The following is a 21824-nucleotide window of genomic DNA, read 5'->3' as shown; positions in this document are numbered from 1 at the left end:
TTCTGGTTAGGTAGAGGACGGTCTGGAGGCAGATTGTGCGGAAAACAAAGCCTCGCTACCTTGCCCTATCCATCAGTTTATATTGAATTTTACCATTAGACCAAAAAGGGTCAACCCTTATTAGTAAGGGCTTCTATTCTGGTTGTCACACCCCCTCAGCGTGTAAGGACCTTGGTTCGCTGCATGCTGGATCTCTTATATAACTGTCCATGCTAGCCCCTATAGTGTTGCTAGGTATTTTTTCCTTGGCATTGCTTATAGTTATATTATCTCTTGGGAACTCCTGGCAATATTCCCCTAACAGCCCTGTTCTGTCCTGGATTCGAACGCTGGGTGTCTGGTGTGACCGTATGGCATGTTTCTTTCCGTATTAGGCTCTCGGGGCCTGAGGAACCGGGCTCATAACTATTGAATTTTACCATTAGACCAAAAAAGGTCAACCCTTATTAGTAAGGGCTTCTATTCTGGTTGTCAGTTTAACCTGCAGCATCACGTGGACTATAGCATACCGTTCTATGACTACCCCTCCTGGGCTGCAAACTGTAAGGAGTAATAATCTTGATTTGACGTTCATTTTCAAGCGCCAAAGGCTTTCTTACTGTCTGAAAATGCAGCAAACCAAGACATCGGTTACCTATGGCCTCGAGATCCCAGCAGCAGAAATCCCCTTAGGTATCTAGTCGAGATACTTTGATACCAGATACAAATCCTAAAAATATAAACAGAAGCTCAAGAGGAAACTGCAACCTTCTATGGTACTTAGCCCACATTCACTCCCGTCAACCCCAACACCCCCCAAAGACAAATAACCAGCCCACTAACGCCCCGAAAAACCGCCTTCCCGGGCACGCCCGCCCTATAACAAACCAACGCATCCACAGCCCCAACATACCCGCCCATAATAGCAAGCACCGTATCAAATTCCTCCAATTTCCCCTTCGCATAAAGCGTCCAGAGGACCAGTCCGAGTGCCGTAATGCGACCGCATTTTAAGACCATGATTGTCTGCGCTTCTTTTGAGGATGCGATGCGCGACGGCAGCCCGAACTCCAGGATTGCTTTTTCGGGGGCGAAGAAAGGGAGCAATCCGCCGAGGGTTGTCGCTGTCGCGACGAAGAGGGGTGGGACGTGGCTGATTGTAAAGTGGGAGAACATTGTGGTGGATTTTGAGGGATCTTGGGGGCGTTGCCAAAGTAGAGCTTGTTTACGAGGAGGACAATAAACGGTAAAACACGGATTGATGAATTAAGCTGGGGGTCGAGACTGTTATATATTTTCGCAGGATTTGGGGGCTAAACGACGTTCCCTAAAGAGCTCCATTCTGCGCCCCTTAGTGCCTTGTCAGTCTCAGCCAAGCAGTCTTGGGATGGCTAGCATACTAACGTAACTATGGGGATATAAGTACATAGTATCGAAGACAATCCAAGAGCGTAGCCAAAATCTAGAACGAAGACCATTGGAGTTTTTATAGAGTGTATCACTAATCCTGTACTCTGTCCCACCGTATCTGTGCAACAGTGGACCCCTCATTCTTCAACTCAGCCCAGACCCACTACAGATATATAAGCTCAGCCGCACCCACCGTTTCTTCCCTCCGTCTTACATCCCCCTCCAACTGTCAGGATGCCTTCACTCCGGGGTCTTTCGAAGCTCGCAATAGTACGCCCTCCCCCTCTTCGTCCGCCTTCCTTCTCTCTAACAACCCCCAGGCCGCCGTGCTACTAGCAACATCCCTCCCTTGGCTCCAAAGCAGACAATACATGCTCTCCCTCCTGCTAAAGAACAAGCCAGCGAACCTTCAGGAAATCAACGCATTCAGCACCTCAAACCTAAAATTTGCCGGCAAACCGGGCCTCCGTAACTGCGAAGATGGAATCCTCGTACCTGAAGACGGCTTCGCGATTCTGAGTTGTGACCCCGGCCGCGATCTGTGGAATACAGTTATGGGGACGTTTTATCATGATCACGCGAAGATTCCAAATGGGAAGCTTTGGCTGTATGACTACGCCAACGATCTTCATCTGCAGGACACTGAGGGCGAGAAGGATGAAAAGGACGTTGTCAAGCAGATTATCTTCACCGATACACCATCCGATTTCACCTTTCACCCACTGGGCCTGGACTTCCACAGATCGTCAAACACCCTCTTCGTCGCAAACCACGCGCTATCCGGCTCGCGCCTCGAAACCTTCACCCTCGACACGAACGGCAAAATCCCCGTCGCTAGATGGGTCAAGAGTATATCGCACCCTCTCATGCCCGGTCCAAACTCTCTCATCGCGCTGAACGAGAACGAGCTGTACATTACAAACGACCACTATATCCTGCGCCGAAACACCAACCTCGGCGCGCTGTTCGAGACGTACACCGGTATCCCCGGAGGCACGGTCGTATACCTCAAGCTCGACGAGAAGAAGGACGTGCTCGAGATCCGGAACGTCGCGCGCGGACCCTTCGCGAACGGGATTACACTCCTAAACGAGAGTACCGTTGCCGTTGCAACAACAGCCGCCGCCGAAGTCCGACTATATCAGAGAAGTGAAGATGATAGCCTGACATACCTAAAGGCCATTAAAATGCCGTTTTTCCCCGATAACCTGAGCACCGAGAAAGACGGGTCCCTGCTTATCGCGGGCCATCCGCACGCGCCGAGTCTGGATAAGACGGTTCATGAGAGACAAGCTTGTATTGGTGTTGATGGTGTTGTGCCACAAAGTTGCTGGAAGAGTACGGCGCCGAGTTGGGTTGCAAGGTGGAGCGAGGAGAGGGGGGTGGAGAGTTTGTATGTCACTGCGGGCGAGTTTGGGTCGAGTGCGACGGCTGCGAAGGATGGCGAGAGGAATGTAGGCATCGTGACGGGGTTGTATGAGAGTGGGATTTTGATTTGGAGGGAGTAGAGGTTGTTTATATTGAGAAGTTGGCTGAGGTGTTTACTATGAGGTATACAGGGTCCGAAAAAGGTGATGGGCTAGATTGCTACTACTTAAGCAGAACGAGAATGATATTCATTCATTATAGGGTATATCATTGAAACATGAGGAAAGAAAGACAGTTAGGGCACCTCAACGACAACTCCGACCTTTCGCATTGCCTACGCCTCATCCTCATTAAACTCCTACTAGAACCTCTTCCATTCGAGATGTCCAATATCCCCTTAGGAACTCCGGCAAAGAGACCCAAGCTCGTCGAACTTCTCCAGAAACTCTGAAACCAGCTCTCCCAGCTCCTCGAACAAAAATCCATCTTTCTCCTGCACCTCCTCGACATCTTCCAGCTCAATGTCCCCTAGCTCTGGGTATGTTGAAACGTGGCCTCGACAGATATGACGGATCCCAAGGGTGTTGAACGTACAGGACCGGATAACGACAGAGGCCAGAGAGCCATCGTCTAGTTCGAATTCGCGATGCGTGTCCAGAATACCGCCAACAATTTGCCCGAGTAGTAGTGGATTGCCGCGATCCTTCGTCTTGGAGTACCATGTAGGGATAATAGTTATGGGAAGACAGTCATCCGGCGAACAGGCACAGACGCAACGGTCACGGTGGTGCGTATCAGTCAGGAGAAGCCTGAGAACGTCGGGATAATGTACTAAAGGCGTGACCAGTGACTTGGCGATTTGTCTGGCTCTATCCTCAGGAAGTGGGCCGTCCGGTGCTTCCTTGTCGGAGAACATCTCAAATCCAATAGAATGCGCGATCACATGGATGGGTCGGAACCACGCTTCGGGGGATGTTGCTAGGAGCGAGCAGCCTCTATCCTGGTACCATCTTTACATCGTTAATAGCTTATGATGTCTCAGTGCAGCATCTCGAGAAAACAGTGGCAAGCTTAGTCTCAATAGTGGTGATAAGCCCTCGTCATCAAGCTCGTTAAGCTCTTGAAATCCCGCGGTGTAGAGGATATCCGCTGCCCGGTGGTTATATCGTACTGCCCAGTAGACAGATTTGGTTTCATATAGGCGTTCGTTGGTAATATCAGCATAGAGCGGGTTTATATCAAAGTGTTCGCTCTGTTTTCTTAGAACTTGTTCGACCAAGTAACCCTGTCGGTCACGAGCTGAAGCTCATCGGTGATGTACGGGTTGAGTGGTCCTTGGAGGCGATTCAACCTCGACTGCAATAGTTCCAGAGTCGCGCTGAGTCCCTTGACTCTCGTAAGGAAGCTCTCCGTTTCACTGCTGAAAGCCGTGAAGGAACCGTAGTAAGCGACAAGGCCTTGACACACCGTGAGGCCGAGGGAAACCACGCCGGCGGCGCCGCTGAGCAAGGAGAACGGATCAGCCATGGCTAAAATGATGATGTATCAAGCGTTCTCGATGAAAATCCATCGTTGGGGATGGGAACGCGATGAATCAAAGGAAGAAGGGAGACGGAATCTCCAGTGATCGTTGCTCAGCCTCGCTGCTGCGGCAAGGCTGCGAGGCTGACTGACGTGGCAACGACAGGAAGGCGCGTCCATAGGACATAGGCACGGGGCGCGGGTATGCAGCCTCGCAGGATCAACCATTGGAATTGTACTTGGTTCATTCTCATCCTTGGCATCGGTTCTGGTAGGTCTCCAAGGAGTAGGGTAGGGAGTCCTGGAGGTTCACGAAAAGACGCATACTATCAAAGTTTAGGATGAAGCCCTACCCATGATTTCGAAGCATATACCCTATCCGTGCCTTCCAGCGCACCCACCGCCTTCGTCTTATGGGTGCGCCACGCATTTTTCGTAGTCACGCATTTTTTGTAATTTTTAAAATTTTAAAGTCTTTTAACCTATACAGCCGCATAACATGTTTAATCCTTATAAAGATTATAAAACCTAATTAAGTAAAGCCATTACTATCGCCCTATTTAAAGAAAAACCAAACATCGCGGAAATTACGCGAGAATTCATGGTGTCTAGCATAATAATATAAAGCTAGATTAAAAAAGTAAAAATATTAATAACTTTTATTATAATAAAAAAAATACCCTACAGCTATATTAGGAAAAGGCCTTAATTAACTAGATTATAAAAATACAAGCTTAAAACCTCCCGCCCACTACTTTTATTATAAAGGCGTGGGTAAACCAGGCACTTGCCCGCGCGGGGTCTCTGGATAAAAAGATTAGCAAGATATAGCCATATTAATTTAAAAAGCATGTACCAGCACACCTAGGCCTTGCGCTGGTAAAATAAAGGACTAAAAAATTAAGGCATATTTAAGCAAAAAATATAGGGCTTTTAAAGCACTAATATTATTAGCTAAAAGTTTTTTTTATAATATTCCTGCCCGCCTTGTATATAACTTTAATAAATATAAATTTTAACCAGGCCAGGGGCGGGCTTGTAAGATCTTTAGTAAATTAAATTACCCTAATCTTATAAAGGGCAAGCAAGGTAAAAATATTACTATAGTAAAGTGTATTTATACTAATAATTAGCTTATAAATTTATTTTTTATTTTTAAAGCAAGCGGAAGCTATATAAAGTGCTGGTATTAAGGTAATAAGGCCTTACTAGCTAGTACTATTATTATAATCTTACTAAATAAATAAATATTAAATAAACTCGCGCTTAACTGGCTAATTTAATTTAACCAGGCTATAAAAAAGTATATAAAAATAAATAAAAAGTGCTACTTAATATTTAATAGTTATGACTTGCACTTTATACTTAAATTCTTATAATACTGCAAGAATAATAATATTATTCCCTTTAAATTCCTTTTTTATTTAACTTACCCTTGCCAGCCGCTTAACGGAAAGCTGTTTCTTAATTATAAGCAGTAATTCTAGCTTTTAAATAATAACTTATTATTTTAGGGTGGTAGGCTGTACAGGAAGACTAAATTTCTAGAAATTATTATATTAATACACGCGAAGGTATTCTTATAGTAAATTATTTAAGAAGTATTTAGGGATCGCGGAATCTAGCTAGTTAATAAAATATAAATTATTAAGCAGCTTTATAATAAGCTAGTAATTCCTAATATATCTATACTAGAGCTCCGCAGGAGTTATATATTACCTTTATTATTATTTTTTAGTATTAAGAATAATCCTCCAGCAATAATTAACGCGCTTATAAAAAATTAAGTAAAGATTATAAAAAATATTACTAATATCTTAAATAAGGTAAGGCGGAATTTAACCAAGATTTTTTAACACTAGATATTAAAGCTAGAGGAGTTATAAATAACACAGGAAGTAATTTATAAAATACATGCCATGTAAAAGTCTTAATATTAAAATTATACTAGGTGTTAAGTTAAACCACTATCCTAAAATAAGATTATAAAGGTTTATAATATAATTTAGTTAATTAATAACTATAAGGCTAAAAATCACGCGGCAGAGAAGAAGAAGCTAGTAAAGTAATTTAAAAAAGTTTATAAATATAAGCCCACCCAGCGCCCGCAGGAGAATATTTAGCAGGTAATTAAAAATAAAAAATATATTATAAAAATAAAAAAAAACTTTTAAATTAATAAGTAATTATATTTATTATTATATAGCCTTGAATTTCAAAAAACTATAAAAAATACATGACTACAAAAAATGCGTGGCGCACCCATAAGACAAAGGCGGTGGGTGCGCTGGAAGGCACGGATATCTAAGTAGCCTGCCATCAGACTATACAAGACCTCAACCATAGCATTTAGTTCAAACAGAGATTCTCTCCAGCTCAAAAAGAATCTATGCCCATTAGTCAATTCAACTCTTATATTAGTAGGCCTATCACGCGGCGAACTCACCTTCTCAATATAGCGCACCCCAACCTGAATCCCATCCTCATCCTGAAACTCCTTCTCATCACCAAACAATTGGTTATCCTTATCAAGGCACGTAAGACACGAGACCACGACCTCGGTGTAGATTCTCCCCATTAGCCGCGGGAGGTTTTTCCCCGCCAGCTCGACAAGTATATCCTTAATCTGGGTCGCTGCGCGTCGCTTGTCCTGTGGGCCGAGTCCCGTTCTAACAGGCGGCGACTTACCTACTTTACCAACACGAACAGGCATCTTAGGCCAGATAAAACCGCGGAAGAATTTGTCGAAGCTATTACGACTAATCTGTCCCACATGCAGATTAGTTCCTTTTACGAGACGGAGCGCATGCCGCTACTAAATGACCTCGTAAGCGAGACAAACATAGGTACCCGTATACTTCACACTGCTTTGGGTCGCAAAAAGTCTGGAGCGCTTGTAAGTATACCATAATCCATACGCGGTGCGAGTCCTTATGTCTTCAAAGCTTGTTAGCGAACGTGGGGATTGTATTCCGATAGGGAACACAGATTCCTTGAGGGCGAACCACAATGGGATGTTCTACTTTGAAAGCTGGGGCAAAAATTACCAGAAGGTAAAGAATACTATTGTCGACATGATACTCAGCGCCCTGCCTGGCGATGACCCGCAGGTGCAGGCCTTCCGTCAACAATACGCCGGTAAGTCAACATACCCTACCAACCTACTTAGCCTATGGTACCCTAGGTACCTATCCGATATCGATCCATGCGCGCCTCGCCCTACATCCGGCCCTATCTAATACAATACCACACAGAGCGATATGGCCGCCCAGGTATAATCTTTGAGTCACCTTCCGACATCGCAGCCCATCTAGGCGTTCGACCACCAGCAGACGGGCGGCTTGTTGCCCAGGTTATCGCCAAGTTTGTGGCCTGCAGGTCTGAGGGGATGTCTGTAGATCCTGGGCAAGAGTTGCTGGTAGTGCGCTGCACCGATGGTACGAGGTCCCCCGAACCTTTCTTCCAGAAGTCCTTTGTGCCTTAGTGATACTAATTGATACGGTGCACACAGCCTGGTTTTACTGCAGAGCCCCTGCTATCCATCCAGAAGGTTGGGTACCGCGACGATGTTTGCGCATTCGCCAGGGCTGATGATGGGAGATTTCCCTGCCCCGTTGTAATGCATGGAACCCTTTATATTTATATGCATGTGTTCAATACCACCTGCCTACACATTTACCTTGTTAATATCCCCAGCAATGCATATTTTGCCTTTGACCAGCACCCTATTTACAGTACTCATTAAGTCTCTTCACAATACAATCAATCAATATGACTATTCTCTAGCTGACTGAGCCGCCTGATAGGTAAACAGAGTCAAGGGCGTTAGGTATGTGCAGAACTAAAGCCCAAGCCCAGCACCGTGCTCCAGACTTGGCATTTTAACCCTTAAGCGTCTAGCCAGTTACTAGCCTTTAACCAAGTTCAATGTTCTACAACAGTGGGTAGGTACCTAGGTAGGTAAGATTCACAACAAGGAGCCCTAAGTCAACGGCATTGCAATGTTACTAGCAAGCTATGTACCATAAAATTAGATAGTCGCCATACGCATTAGCATAGCACCTGCACCTGCACCTCATCATTATCATTTTCTCCAGTCAGCTCGAGGTCCAATAAGACCAATGCCCTAATGCAAGGACTGTACAGTCCTCGACCCACAGCGGGGTCAGCGAGGTTGGAGTCTCCCCGCACGGCTAGGGGGTCAGCCTACTCTACACTCAATTAATTTCTCCTCAAATCAAGCAGAAAGAAAAATTACAAGTTTTACCTGGCATTCTCCTACAACATGTCTGATACTAGAAGCAACACCAACAACAGAGTCAAGAAACGGGGCCGTCCGCGCCCTCTACCCCCGCACGTCATGGCGCGGAATCTCGCGATCGAGAAGCAGCGCAGAGAGGCGTTGAATGAAGACTTTCTGGTACGCACCTAACTCTCTCTATATACTTTATAAGCATTACAGGGCCTAAGATGGGTACATTGCGCAGGACCTCGCTCGCCTCCTCCCAGACTTAGCCCATGCGCGCCGCCTATCGAAAGTCCTAATAGTGAACGAGAGCATCCGGCATCTGCGACGGCAGAAAAACATGTGTCTTACGGCGGGAAGAGACATGGAGGAGCTTCTCGCCGAGAACAACCGATTTGTCGCCGAGGTCAATTCTCTGCGTTCGCGAGTCTACGGCCCAGGGGCACCGATGGCTGCGCCCCGACCGGTTGCAAATGCAATGGCGCAGCTCATGTCCGTGAAGGACGAAATATATGGGGAGTTCCCGGCTGGATTTGGGGATAATTGGGCCCACAATGCTCAGAAGTCGGGACATGCGAATAGCGCTTTTGAATATCCATCCGATGGGGCGGGTGCATTGCTTGATGGACATAATACCACAACGAATCCGTTCTTCGATGCCTACGCCTGGCCTTCAACCTTGCAAGATGCGCAGACCATTACATACGCTGGTTTTCCTCCGACTCCACCCTCTGATCAAATGGAGGTAACGGTACCAGAAAGTGCATCAAATTTAACACGCTCGACCAATCCTCCACTGGCGTTCATTCTTGACACTGTCGCGCCTTCAGGGACAGAGATACACGACGATGATCCTGCTAATATATGGGATGAAATTCTTGGACTCTCAACAATTGATGCATCCTATACCAAGGGCAGTGGTGGATTGAACTTGGATTGGTCCTCCATCCAACTTGGTAGCCTACCATAGATTTCGCTGAGTTGCATGCGACTACGTAGCATGACTGATAATACAAAGCCGAAATGATTCCCTGTCTTAGAACAAACTAAACTTGCTTCAGTACCTCCTCAATAACAGTCCTACTCTGTACCTCATTTGCCTTAAACGCCTCAAGCGCCTCATGTAGTCCTCGCGCAGTAATAGGATCCTCTCCGATAGCTTTCGTCAACGCCGCTCCGTTGTCAGCTAGGTAATCGATATCAATCCTTGCCAGCCTTCCGTCCCAACCCGGTCCCGCGAAGGGATCAGTCTTCGTTAGATGGGCAAGACGTGCCGGAATGCCGCCGTTGTGCATACTACCATATCCCGGCGGCGGGTTGGCGTCTACGCGTAGCAAGGCCAACTGCTGAAGAATGTCCTCGGGAATGGTTGCATGACGACAACCTAGTTCACCCATGGCCATAGCTTCTCGGGCGGACTTAAAGCTATATGATAGTGAGCTTGATACAGAGCATTCCGAACAAGAATCATACCTGGCGGGCTTAAGCATCGGCTGCACCTTCACCGTCTCCCTCTCAAGACCTCGATAAATCTCCATGATTTGAATAATCCTCGGGGTCATGGGGTGATCAAGCGCTGGATCTTCGACATCGGGCCAGAGGTCAGGGTGCGCGTGGTACCAAGGCACTGTCCGCGAATCAGCCACATTTCCCTCGGATCGGGGTGAATCACTTACAATTGAAATAAGGGCTAATAGAAAGACATCCCGCCTGACTCGCTGCGATTGCTTGCGCAACTGAGAATAGCGATGTCCCGAGCGTGCGGATCCCATCTTTCAGCAGTATCGGGCTTGCGTTTAGGCCTGGTCCCGTGCATGGGATCTTGATGCAGATTCTGTTCTTCGGGATTCCGACTGCTTCCAGTTCACAGGCGTAAGCCCTCGCTTGGGTCACGATCTTGTCGGTGTCATATGCATACTCCGGTGAGATTTGAAGATGAACGCGGCCTTGTATGTTCGCGATGTTCTTTGCGCAGAGGTGCGCGCTCTATTAAGATCGAACACGTGTGATTAGTGTAGGTTGTGGAGTGAATGGTCACGGTAGGGAAATACCATTCGCACGAGGATAGCCTCCCATCCCTCATCTTTCAGTTCTCTTGCTGTTTGTAGCAACAGCTCTCGATTCTCAAGGGCGACCATCTGCTCGTAAACAAGGCGCTGGTTGCTCGTCTGATCGTGCGGTTTGAAGGGAAGGAGTTTCGTCTCGTTGAGGTCCATGCAGTCGATGTCAATATTAACTAGCAATAAATTAGCCCACTTCAAACAGTGGGATAGGAAAACGCTTACGCTGCTCTTGCAAAAGGTCAAGCCATGTCCTTGCCTTGTTAAGGTTCTCCATGGCTGCGGTAGGCTTTCGCAAGACTTATGGTACTTATTCAGTAAACTTGTAATATATCACGGACAATGGACAAAAACCTTTATATTTGCCCTCGATGCGATACCAAGCGCCAAGCAATGCTACTGTACAGTCCTCACAGCACTACTGCTTGGACTGTACAGTCCTCCGCGCTAAACGGCGCCCTACATGATCGGATCCGCTTGTCATTGGCAGAGACGCCTTCTCCAAATCCTGCGCCTCGATATCATGCATCATGCTGGCTGACATTGCCGGCTTTCTAGCGTTGACACTGTACAGTTCAACGCAGATTGAAAAGGTCCAGACCTTCGACGACAAGAACTCGGTCCTCTGCCTGCATTTGCCCCAACGTACGCGTCCACGGGTGCGTCCACTATGCAGATATATACCTACATCTCGCGTCTCCTTCAACTACACTTATTTATCTTCCTCTTTCTCTCTCTTTTCACCAGACTGCCTCCTATACCATATAATACAATTCAATATCTTTTCCAAACCCATCCACAAAATGACAACCGACCGCTCCAAGCTAACCTCCCGCGTCCCGCCCTCAATGGTCCTAAGCACGGGCACCTCATCCTCCAAAACCTCTGCACCCGCACCTACATCCCTAAACATTCCACCCAGCGACAGGGCAGAGAACCGCTTCGCCGTCTCTGGAACCGCTATCGTGACGGGTGGCGCAGGCGGGATTGGCTCCGTCGCCTGCCGCGCCCTCCTCGAGCACGGGCTAAGCGGCCTCGCAATCTTCGATCTACATCCAACTGAAGCTGAGACAACCATCGAGGCTCTGAAAGCTGAGTTCCCCGACGCAAAGATCCTCTTCTATAAAGTCGACATCACGAATCCCGACTCGGTCAACGACGCCGTGAAATCCGTCTACGACACCCTCGGCTCAATTGACATCTTGCTTTGTTTTGCTGGAATCGTGGGCGCGACGCATGCGCTTGATATCTCCGTCAGTGAATGGAATAAAATGCTGTCTGTCAATACGACGGGTGTATTTCTTTGCGCGCAGGCTGTTGCGAGATATATGAGTCTGGACCACTCTAATTCCAATATCAACGGAGGCAGTAAAGGAGGCAGTATTATCCTCATGGCGAGTATATCAGGCCACATTGTGAACTTCCCACAGCCTCAAGTGCACTATAACGCCTCCAAAGCGGCTGTTCTGTCAATGAAAAGTTCTCTGGCGGCGGAGTGGGCGCACTTCGGGATTAGGGTTAATAGTATTAGCCCAGGGTATATGGATACCATACTCAACGAGGGGGAGGGACTTGAGCAGCATCGACAGGAATGGGCGAAACGGACTCCCTTTGGACGCATGGGGCAGCCTGAGGAGTTAACTGGGGCTATTGTTCTCCTGGCTTCGGGTGCCGGGAGCTACATCACGGGTGCAGATATTGTCGTTGACGGGGGTCTTACTGTTTTCTGAGAATCAAGCAATCAATGTTGCCCTTTTATAGGATTGAACAAGACCAGGTTGTCCATCTAATTAAACCTATTGTCAGATATAAGTCTCGCAGTGAAGGTTTCAGTCACGGCTGGCAGGTCTGAGTAACGCACCCTGCAGGAGACGCTGTATGGAGACCACTTTGATGAATTAAAGTATTGTCATTGCGTGCGAGATCTAGCTTCATTAGCCAGAATGGCAATCTTAAAGCTTGAAGCTATCCAAACCGCCCCTCCATCCATCGCCGTCATACCAGATTCCCATGACGTCACCCTTACGCCTCCTCCTCCTCCCCCTTGTAAACACTCCCACCACCACCACCACCGCCGCGTACGTCTCCCTCCATTCCCTCCTCTCCCTCTCTTTCTAATTCAAACTCCAAGGTCCTCAAACTGACTCATGCTCCCAACAATTCACCGCCGCCTCTTCAGCCTATCTCGAACCCTAAAAATGCCCACCTACACCGGCTCCTGCACCTGCCAGCGCATAAAATACAACCTTACCCTGTCATCTCCAGACGACGCAAGGACGTCACTATGCCACTGTAAAAGCTGCAAAGTATGTCTACCCCAATCTCTTTAAAGGGCAATGTTAACAATGTGGCGGACAGAAAGCATTCGGCACAAACTACGGTCTGACCGCAAAAATCCCGAAGGACTCGCTGCATATCACAGCCGGAAAAGCAAAAGAGTTCGTGCAGGAGAACGGCGTGCATCGCGAGTTCTGTGATAACTGTGGGAGTTTTATTTGTGAGTATGGGGTAAGTAAGCTCGCTCTCCATTACTTTGCACTTGACCAATAGATTTGGTCGGATGGACGGTAGATGTGGAATGGGGTTACTGACGAGCTTAGGACGCCGCGAAGGATAAGTTCCGGTACATCGTGGTCGGGTCACTAGATGATCCCGAAGTTCTGCCTCCGAAGGGGGAGTTCTTCTGCAAGTATCGGGCGAGCTGGATGCCAGAGATCCAGAGTAAGTCTCCACCACCACTTGGTTAGTTTGATGGATAAGTGGAGACTAACAAAGCTAGATGTCTTCCACAAGAACGAGATCAAGGAGTGAAGGGGGCACGTATTCCAGTTGTACTACTATTAGCAATGCCTGTGAAATGTACAATCAACGACATCTATCATAATAGCATGATTGTAGGCGGAGCCTAGGTAGCTCACCGTGCCTCCGGGCCTGCCCCCGGGGCCGTTATCCAATGCTTCCGAAAAACCATAATACCATCTAGCTATGGTATGCTCTACATTGGGCTGCGCATCCCTTAACGTATCAAGAGCGAGTAGTCAGACTCTGGTCACAACAATCTCCCCAGCTTCTATATAATTTAGGTTAGTAGACCAAAGGAGGCAAAAATAAATGGTTGTGTAGTATATTATGTATTGAATGAATGCTTACCAAGTTACAGCACACACGATACCTAATGAATTCAGTAGCGACAGTGCCCAGGCAGCGGGAAGGAAAAAAAGGAGCGCTTACTAGGTTCCCTCACTCTCTCTACCTCTCCGCTGCACGCTCCACCATTGGCCTGACTTCACTTCAGCCAGAGCTGTCACTATCGCAATCGCCGCCGGCATTGCGCCTGCTGGGGGCAAGCCTGTTAAGCAACGGCTTCAAGTTATACGTGGGATCACGCCAATCCATATCACGGACCTTAGAAGCATTGCGAAGTAGGTATTCAAACCAAACCTTAGCTTCCAAGCAGGTTTTACCTTCTTGTTCAAGAAAAAATGGCGCCCCATGGCTAAAGTAAATAAGCGTGCCACGGTCCCACTTATCCCAATCTTTCCAGTCAGTGTTTAGAATATGATTCTTCCGAACTGCCAGTGGGATGCGGTGGATAGAGTCACGGGCAATATATTTGCCATCCATAAATCTAGCCTCTATCTAGCTAATCCAATTCCGGTCAAGCTTTAGCCCGTTAGAACTAGATGCTGAGGCGGAAAGGGAAACGCGCCACTGATTGCTGGGGATGTGAAAGCTTACATGCACAGCGCAGCTATTGCAGCCAGTCATTATAATGGCTTTCACCAGGCGACGCACAATGTATGCGGCATTGCGACCATTTTGGTCAGTGTTTGAGGTAAAGCGGGAGACAATACCAACAAGCGAGATGCTTGTAACTTCTTGTTCTGTCATTTTGAAAAGTTTGCGGATGGATATTGTGGCAATTTTACTATCTTTGTCAAGCTCTGATGCAAGTCAAGATTTAGTTTGTTTCAGGGGGATAGACTTAAGCAAGTATGAGTAATGCTTCCTCTAATTTAGAAAGTCCTTCCATGTTGTTTTATGTATTTGCTGAACAAAGGCTTTATGCGATAACATTAGGTCATAATTCAAGACAGGAAAAAAGCATTACATGAATATTAGATTAATGGGACAAAGAAAACCATAGACAAGGCTCTTTGAAATAACATTGAATCATTGTAGTAGAATAAAGCATTGCCAAACATGCAGGTTGATCAACGAAGAAACCCAGACCAGCCAACACTGGGATCAAGGCAATTCCAATAAAGGCATTCAACTAAGGAACAAAGTCTCCCATATCAAGGAAGTTAGTCCGACAATGATGCTTATGGCATTCACGGAAAGCATCCAAAGCACAAGGCACTGGGAGAAAAAAAAAAAAAAGGCCAATAAGCTTCCAAGGTTGATAAATCGCTAATCAGGAATATGCATCTAGACGATGATTTCAAGTTCCTTGATATCTTTAACAATTCTATAAACCGCGTGGTGAGCTATCTACCCTACCATACCCCATGAACGGCCTATTTAGCCTACAGGGACCACTAACAAATGTGGTCCTTTCAGGCCGATGAAGAAGTAACCCGCTATGAGCAATTCGTCGACTCTCTCAAGAATACCAGCCAGCAAAATCAGCTACCCATCAACACGGAGTTCTACCTACTCCGCGAAATTAAAGATATTTTGGAGGAACTTCGCATGCTCCGTCAAGTGTTCGAGCAACAACAGGTTGTTTTGGCCTCTTTGGCTGAGAAACCGTCCGTCCTTCCTCTAGCTGATTTGCACCAGGTTCTCGCGGACGAGAGCATGCAGTATCTCCGGCGCATTGATATGATGCAGAAGGAAGCTGAGAGGACAAACGCCTCGGTACGCTTCAACCCTTTCTTTTTTCATTTCGGTATTCCCTTTGCATTACTTTCGATGTACCTAACTCACCCTATCTTAGATCACCAGCCTCATGGATCTCCGCCAATGCCACGCCACCCTATCCGAAGCACAATCAACCGGCCGCCAAGGAAACACCATTATGGTCTTCACCGTTGTCACAATCTTATTCCTTCCAGCCTTGTTTATGGCCTCCTTCTTCGCGTTGCCGGTTTCGCAGTTCTCCCGTGTCCAGGCCGACTCGGAGAATATGGACCTTACATACATCGTCCGGTAGATCTGTACGTCTCCTCTCATAAACTCGCCCCGAGGTCCCTCTTAATCTAAGCCTGAACCCATTTATTCCATTTACTTTCCCATCTCCACCCTCTCAATGTGAGCTAACTTGGCATGCGGTAGTGGTCTTCACACTCCCGATCGCAGTCTTCTTCATCTCCATTGCGTTCTACATAAACCAGGTCCTTGCCTTCCTCTCGAGGATTACCGCCTGGATTCGCCAAGCTGGGACCTCAGTCGAGGATGTCTCATTGGATCGACCGGCCAAAGAGGCCACATATCTACGAACTCCGGGGGTGGGGATGGGGGTAGCGAAGAAGCTCGGTGCGTCTATGCGCCGTCGCGGGCGGCGCGAGAATGATAGAGAAATGTGGGTCTGGAACAGCATAGAACTAGTCCGCCGTAGCATGGATCTCATGGCGCCGACAACTAAGGTACCTAGATGCATATAAAGATCTCTTGATGTCTTGTTGTATTGGCAAACACTCTAGAAGAACGAGCTGTAGCTTCGTATGGTGGGCTTAGCTGGTGGAAAGTATTAAGCCTCAAGTGGGAACTGCCCTTGCGTCATGAACGTGAGTTGATGGCATACCTAGGTAAGGTTTCTCTTTCGTCTGGTAGCCGGGATCGGTTTGGAGCTAGTAGGCCAACCCTCCAGTACCGACTTCCTGGGACCTCATTCTTCCCGAGGTCCTATTGGTTCAAGCCCCGCGGTGATTGTATATGCTGGCAAAGAGGTAGACTAGACAGATGGGATATTTATCATGAGTTCAACTTCGGCTCAAGTTTCCGGGGTTTGTCTAACGCGTTGATACTGCGCTACTCAACTAGTACTATCGGGACGCCCTCCCGTAGTTAGAATCTACGCTGGGTTATGGGATCTGGGACTATGGCAGGATGTATTCAATTGTTGGTCTTGGCGTACGCATGGTAGTTAGTACCTTGGCGAGTTTCAACGGTGTCCTCTCTGCAACTTCGAAGACGAGGCGCTTTTTGGTGCCTTTTATTTGCTCTTCCAAGCTGGTTACTAATTACAGAGCCGACAATCCTATAGTGGGCTTTATGGCCCTGCTAGTGAGATGTGAGAACGACGCAGAAAAGGCTGTGTTTTGGAAAGACCTCCCGTCTTAGGGCTACGGAGGACACAGGGCCTACGTCACCCTGAATCCGCAGTCTTGGAAAACAACCAAAGAAGTGCTGGGCGCGGGTCCAGCCGACAGTAACTGCCCCCTCTACAGAATATATCGAACTTGGGCATTTATCAAGAGCTACAACAACTATTAGCCGCCATTCCGCAAGGCCAACTGGGTAGTACAGTCGACTATTGCACGTGACGTGCTCGGATTAGCTTGGCGTCCTTGATGGTCGGGTGTATGGTACAGCGGGCTTTGATCTGCAAGTCATGCAAGAATACAGTAGTTCGAAGAAAGAGATACCTTAAGACGAGACCGGTCTCCATGATGGAACGCAGAAACAGTATTGTGTGTGATAAGGTTGTCGTGGCCGTTAGGGATGGCATAATCGGAGGCGGCGATATTCTGGCGGCAGAATCTCCGAGGTCGACCTCGAGGGAACGACGACGGGACGAGTCATGCAATTGTAAACCGGCAGTACGGCCCACACTCACGCTCTACGGAGCTCAACAGGGTATCAATCGATAGGCAAGAGGACGGGGATTTGATTGAGATAGGAGAGAGCACGTTGAACCTGATGTAAACGACAGAAAAAGTCAAAAAAAAGATCTCCCCATGAGGGGCTCGAACCCTCGACATTCAGATAACCGGCAGAGTTCCCAATCGGGAGGCGGTAAAAGTCTGACGCTACTTCCAACTGAGCTAATGGGGAATCAGTTAAAAATTAATTGCTTAAAAGGATTTATATTGCAAAATCCGCACGTCCAACTCTTGTATCTGTACGATCACTTTGAGATATCTTACGTTTTCGCTCGATCCACCACATATACCAAGGTTTTCGAGCTTAGTAGGGCTACTATTAGATACAGCACACCTTAAATATATGTAAAGTAAGTCCTTGGGCGAGGGTTTGGGTTGTGGGATGCACCTGCACTATCCCCAACACCCACTATATATTCCCACCGGTTGGAGATGGGAGCAACGAAGCCAGATGCAATTGTCGCGTAAAAACCCTCTATACTCAACCTATATGCGTATACCTACCTTGTATACCATCTCAAAACTATTGTCCCCAAGCCAGACCCTTTACCTATTTGTATGCCTGTACGTACGGGCGACCGACATGGACAACATGCGAGCCGTTCGGCCGCCGATATCGGGTAGACCAGTGAACCAACATTAAGCGCAAAGAATACGCCGTGAAAGTGACCAAACCTTCAGGAACAGGGTCATATTCGTTATTTCTGTAGGTGAATTAGCAACGTCTAGGGTATCATACCTGCACACCCCAAGATAGGGCAAGCGGACTTCAAATCCGGACTCCGCCGGATTCTGGTATAACCGGCATCCATCCGGAGTTCAGCCGCCGACGGGGTGTAGAAGTATATGACTACTGCATCACCCCCCTCCTTTTAAGTATTTTTGTCACTACCATCCCGAATCTCCAATCTACCATACCGGACCCAGTTCATTCCAACCCCGCTCCCAGAACCAACACCACGATGTCCACCCTCCACATCCCATCCCTCCTCCAACCCATAATCGTCCTCAACGGCTGGACCATCATAATCGAACTCTGGATGTTCGCCACCCGAATCCCCGCGGTCGGGCATTTAAAAGAATCCTCCGACCCCACCTTCACAAAAGCCGCGCTGACCGAGAAAACCCCGCCATCTGTTCGCTGGAAAGGCGACAACTACAACAACCTACTCGAGCAGCCGACGCAGTTTTATGCCGTGGCGCTGGCACTCGCTGTTGCACGGCACGGCGAGGATAATACTATTGACCAGGGACTAGCTTGGGCGTATGTGGGCTCCCGCATCGCGCATAGTCTTATCCAGTGCACGCGGAATGTTGTCCCGCTGAGGTTTTGTGTCTTTGCGCTTTCTTCGGGAATACTTGCGGCTATGACGGTTAGGGCGGCTGCTATTGCTTTCTGACATGGGTTGGAGGGACTTTTGTGTAGGGGGTATCTCGTGCAGGTGGGAGGTGGACATAAGGTTTGTCTTGGGCCCTTCCTGGTCGGGAGTTTATTGGGGCTGGCTTGCAAGTTGCGGTTGACCGGGCCCTTGCCCCGACCCAGGGCTTCTACATCAGAACTGCTACGGGAGGGCAAAATCGAGATTGAAATGACTGTCATCAATTATACAAGTTCAATATTCAACCATTACTTTGTTACATACATTATCCGTAAACCTCGCTTACTTCCGACTAGACCTTCTCCCCTCCTCCACCTCCACCTCCATCTCCATAGCAGGCACCGCAAACTTCCTCACAGCGACAACCCGCGTAAAATACATCTCCCCCCTCCCCACCGCACAGTTAACCTCACTCGGATGGCACCAATTGAGCGCAAAACCCACAATAAACATTAAAAGCGCATCGAAAACATAGATGAACACCTCCTGCTTCATCATATACGAGTCATACCCCATCAGGTACTCGACAACGCGTATCACAGACCGGATGAGAATAAGCACGCTTGTGAAGCACAGGGCTACCATATGTCGGCGCCAGATACCCGCCAGCTCGGATGGGATGGCCACGCGCCGCCTTGCCATTCGGATCTCGAAGATTGCCGCTGTGGCCACGAAGAACGCGAAGAAGATGATCTGCACGAAGAGGCCGCCGACGATAATCTTCTCGCCTGTGTCAGCGCTGTTGGTGTCTTTGACCATGATTCCCGCGCCTGGAGATGACGTTAGCGTTGGGTGCCATATAAGGTTCCAAGGTTGGTTGGGTGAAAGGGGTAGACACACCCGAGGCCTGCATGAGAAACGACAAGACATCCCCCGCAACAAAGATCTTCGTGAGAAAGCGCAGCGGGATAATTGAGCACCTCTCCGCATCCAGCATCGCGATAATCCGGCCCAGCGTCATGTAGATACTAGCCGCTAAGAACGCCGGCGCTATTAGGATGAGAGCGCTCTGCATCACGTAGGGACCTTTGGTGAAGTCTGGGGCTTCGACGGAGGAGAGGACGCGGCCAATGTAGCCGACCGTTTCCACTGGATGCGTTAGTAGGATGGTATAAGGTCGCAAGGGAGAGGGAGATGGAAAGGAGGCGTACAGGCAGCGCCAACCATGAACGGGATCATGAACCAAGTTTTTGTGCGGAGGAGTTGGTAGAGATGGAGGATTGTGCAGAGACCAAAGAGGCCGGCGAAGATGCCGCCGGCGGCTGCCGAGGGGGTATAGTAGTAGAAAGTAAACTCCATGGTGAGGTGAGACTGCAGCCTCCAGGGTTCTGTTTAGGGCTATCCCTTCAGTGGAGTCAGTGGACCGTGGTGGATTGAGAAGGAGAGTAGAAGATAAACCCCAGACAAGCCGGCTCAAGACGAGCTTAAATAGAGCTTGGAGGCCTATTCGCAGATCCATTACTCCAACCTTGGGAACTATAAAAAGGTTCAGTTGTAGGCAAATGCATTCCTTCTCTCGTTCTCGTACGCATAACTTTTTCGGGAGATGGGCCGCGGCGCCACTCGAGCTTAGCTCCACCTCTCTTTTTGAGCAGCCCGGCCGCTCTTCGGTTTCATATTTTGCGCTGCTAGCTCGTACTTCGTATCGTGCTCCGATTAGGGCTATGAATTGCCTGGTGCTGCTATTTGCGTCTGTTTGTTGTCCCTGGCCTTGTCAGGGGCTCACTACATCCGCAGTATTATGGAGAGAATAATCACATATATAAGAAGGATCTGCTGTCCTTTTAGTTTTTACTGCCCCGTTAAATCAATCTGCTTTTTACACTCCGGTCACAGCAAAATGGGCTACAAGTTCTACAACTACGACCCCTCCAAGGCAGCGGCCATCCCCTTCGCCGCGCTCTTCGCCCTCACTACCGTCATCCACATCTGGCAAGCAATCCTCCATCCCGCAAAAAAAAGTAAAAAAGGTAACTCCTCATGAGGGGCTCGAACCCTCGACATTGGGATAACTGGCAGAATTTCTGCCGCCTAAAAGTCCCACGCTCTTCCAACTGAGCTAATGAGGAATTGATTTGAAAAGTCAGCTCTAGAGCATGGTACATGACGCCATTTATCATTGGGGGAATCTGTATGTCTACCTTTACCTCCTACCTCCTACAATACCCCAACTCCCTCCGCCATCTTACCTACCCGTACTAACTTTCCCGCATCCAGTTGAAGCAATCGGCTACCTCTGCCGCTTCATCAGCGCAACCCAAACCCCCAATTGGACAATGTACCCGTACATCGGCCAAAGCCTCCTAATCCTACTCGGACCCGCCCTCTTCGCGGCCTCAATCTACATGGTTCTGGGCCGAATAATCCTTACCCTAAACGCCGGCTCCATCTCACCGATCCGACCCAATTGGCTCACAAAGACCTTCGTCACCGGCGACGTTCTCTCCTTCCTCCTACAGAGCGGCGGCGGCGGGATGCAAGCGAAAGCCAGCACCGCCGAGGGCGCACGGATGGGCGAAAAGATGATACTGGGCGGACTATTCGTGCAGATCCTCTTCTTTGGGATCTTCATCGTTGTCTCAATTATTTTCCACCGGCGCATGCTGAGTACCCCGCTCCATCGCCTTGGTACAGACATCCCGTGGGCGAAGTTCCTGAAGATTTTGTATGCCGTTAGTCTGTTGATTATGGTGCGCTCGCTGTTTCGAGTTGCGGAGTATGTGCAGGGGAAGGAGGGGGCTCTGCAGAGTAATGAGGTGTATATTTATGTGCTGGATGCGGCGCTCATGTTTGTTGTTTGTGTTGTGTTGAATGTCTGGCATCCGAAGAATGTTGTTAGTGGGAAGGTGGCGTATGCGCAGGAGCAGGATATGGAGATGCTGGGGGGTGAGAGGGGGCGGGAGTTTTAGGGTGCTTAGTTTGGATAGGCTATATGCCTGTATATCAAAATTTGGTGTTCCGTACCATTGCCAACTTAGCATTGTTCGCAGGGTCAATATCCCGTTCCAAGGTTGATTACTCCACATGCCTA

General features: G+C 48.3%; 12 protein-coding genes and 2 non-coding genes across 14 annotated transcripts; 8 read left to right on the top strand and 6 right to left on the bottom strand.

Annotated features, from left to right (window-relative positions):
• Window positions 1–140: 140 nt before the first annotated feature.
• Window positions 141–432, top strand: BDW74DRAFT_141382 (uncharacterized protein). The gene has a single exon (XM_073722536.1). The coding sequence runs from the start codon at window positions 210–212 to the stop codon at window positions 372–374; it is 165 nt and encodes a 54-aa protein (XP_073589266.1). The 5' UTR covers window positions 141–209; the 3' UTR covers window positions 375–432.
• A 544-nt stretch (window positions 433–976) lies between these two features.
• On the top strand, window positions 977–2897 carry BDW74DRAFT_164436 (uncharacterized protein; the record flags this gene model as incomplete). Its single annotated transcript, XM_073726261.1, has 2 exons — window positions 977–1143; window positions 1661–2897. 2 exons carry the CDS (start codon window positions 977–979, stop codon window positions 2895–2897), a joined length of 1404 nt encoding a protein of 467 aa, XP_073589265.1.
• A 257-nt stretch (window positions 2898–3154) lies between these two features.
• On the bottom strand, window positions 3155–4284 carry BDW74DRAFT_172011 (uncharacterized protein; the record flags this gene model as incomplete). The annotated part of the gene is made up of 3 exons (XM_073727425.1): window positions 3155–3767; window positions 3819–4009; window positions 4054–4284. The coding sequence occupies 3 exons, from the start codon at window positions 4282–4284 to the stop codon at window positions 3155–3157; spliced, it is 1035 nt and encodes a 344-aa protein (XP_073589264.1).
• Window positions 4285–6632: 2348 nt separating this feature from the next.
• On the bottom strand, window positions 6633–6991 carry BDW74DRAFT_172010 (uncharacterized protein; the record flags this gene model as incomplete). Its single annotated transcript, XM_073727424.1, has 2 exons — window positions 6633–6665; window positions 6725–6991. The coding sequence occupies 2 exons, from the start codon at window positions 6989–6991 to the stop codon at window positions 6633–6635; spliced, it is 300 nt and encodes a 99-aa protein (XP_073589263.1).
• Window positions 6992–7211: 220 nt separating this feature from the next.
• Window positions 7212–9494, top strand: BDW74DRAFT_172009 (basic helix-loop-helix domain-containing protein; the record flags this gene model as incomplete). The annotated part of the gene is made up of 4 exons (XM_073727423.1): window positions 7212–7416; window positions 7533–7641; window positions 8581–8698; window positions 8766–9494. The coding sequence occupies 4 exons, from the start codon at window positions 7212–7214 to the stop codon at window positions 9492–9494; spliced, it is 1161 nt and encodes a 386-aa protein (XP_073589262.1).
• Window positions 9495–9570: 76 nt separating this feature from the next.
• On the bottom strand, window positions 9571–10861 carry BDW74DRAFT_184429 (uncharacterized protein; the record flags this gene model as incomplete). The annotated part of the gene is made up of 5 exons (XM_073730809.1): window positions 9571–9949; window positions 9998–10151; window positions 10201–10510; window positions 10576–10760; window positions 10810–10861. The coding sequence occupies 5 exons, from the start codon at window positions 10859–10861 to the stop codon at window positions 9571–9573; spliced, it is 1080 nt and encodes a 359-aa protein (XP_073589261.1).
• A 464-nt stretch (window positions 10862–11325) lies between these two features.
• On the top strand, window positions 11326–12471 carry BDW74DRAFT_141376 (uncharacterized protein). Its single transcript, XM_073722535.1, has one exon. The coding sequence runs from the start codon at window positions 11388–11390 to the stop codon at window positions 12312–12314; it is 927 nt and encodes a 308-aa protein (XP_073589260.1). The 5' UTR covers window positions 11326–11387; the 3' UTR covers window positions 12315–12471.
• An 89-nt stretch (window positions 12472–12560) lies between these two features.
• BDW74DRAFT_141375 (GFA family protein) lies at window positions 12561–13520 on the top strand. Its single transcript, XM_073722534.1, has 4 exons — window positions 12561–12890; window positions 12943–13092; window positions 13185–13305; window positions 13364–13520. Exons 1-4 carry the CDS (start codon window positions 12732–12734, stop codon window positions 13393–13395), a joined length of 462 nt encoding a protein of 153 aa, XP_073589259.1. The 5' UTR covers window positions 12561–12731; the 3' UTR covers window positions 13396–13520.
• A 1489-nt stretch (window positions 13521–15009) lies between these two features.
• BDW74DRAFT_172005 (uncharacterized protein) lies at window positions 15010–15742 on the top strand (the record flags this gene model as incomplete). Its single annotated transcript, XM_073727422.1, has 3 exons — window positions 15010–15069; window positions 15148–15447; window positions 15527–15742. The coding sequence occupies 3 exons, from the start codon at window positions 15010–15012 to the stop codon at window positions 15740–15742; spliced, it is 576 nt and encodes a 191-aa protein (XP_073589258.1).
• A 1741-nt stretch (window positions 15743–17483) lies between these two features.
• Window positions 17484–17586, bottom strand: BDW74DRAFT_t2. The gene has a single exon. It is a non-coding gene; the product is annotated as a tRNA-Lys (tRNA).
• Window positions 17587–18376: 790 nt separating this feature from the next.
• BDW74DRAFT_172004 (MAPEG family protein) lies at window positions 18377–18814 on the top strand (the record flags this gene model as incomplete). The annotated part of the gene is made up of 1 exon (XM_073727421.1): window positions 18377–18814. The coding sequence occupies one exon, from the start codon at window positions 18377–18379 to the stop codon at window positions 18812–18814; it is 438 nt and encodes a 145-aa protein (XP_073589257.1).
• Window positions 18815–19075: 261 nt separating this feature from the next.
• Window positions 19076–20333, bottom strand: BDW74DRAFT_184427 (RTA1 domain-containing protein; the record flags this gene model as incomplete). The annotated part of the gene is made up of 3 exons (XM_073730808.1): window positions 19945–20333; window positions 19634–19882; window positions 19076–19563 (listed from the first exon to the last, which is right to left on the bottom strand). The coding sequence occupies exons 1-3, from the start codon at window positions 20090–20092 to the stop codon at window positions 19076–19078; spliced, it is 885 nt and encodes a 294-aa protein (XP_073589256.1). The 5' UTR covers window positions 20093–20333.
• A 300-nt stretch (window positions 20334–20633) lies between these two features.
• On the top strand, window positions 20634–21702 carry BDW74DRAFT_172002 (RTA1 domain-containing protein; the record flags this gene model as incomplete). Its single annotated transcript, XM_073727420.1, has 2 exons — window positions 20634–20763; window positions 21011–21702. The coding sequence occupies 2 exons, from the start codon at window positions 20634–20636 to the stop codon at window positions 21700–21702; spliced, it is 822 nt and encodes a 273-aa protein (XP_073589255.1).
• Window positions 20768–20862, bottom strand: BDW74DRAFT_t1. The gene has a single exon. It is a non-coding gene; the product is annotated as a tRNA-Lys (tRNA).
• Window positions 21703–21824: the final 122 nt, after the last annotated feature.

Source organism: Aspergillus multicolor (genome assembly GCF_047715735.1).
Source record: "Aspergillus multicolor strain CBS 133.54 unplaced genomic scaffold BDW74scaffold_1, whole genome shotgun sequence".
NCBI lineage: Eukaryota > Fungi > Ascomycota > Eurotiomycetes > Eurotiales > Aspergillaceae > Aspergillus > Aspergillus multicolor.
The sequence above is the reverse complement of the archived record's forward strand: the minus strand, read 5'-3'. Positions and strand labels throughout refer to the sequence as shown.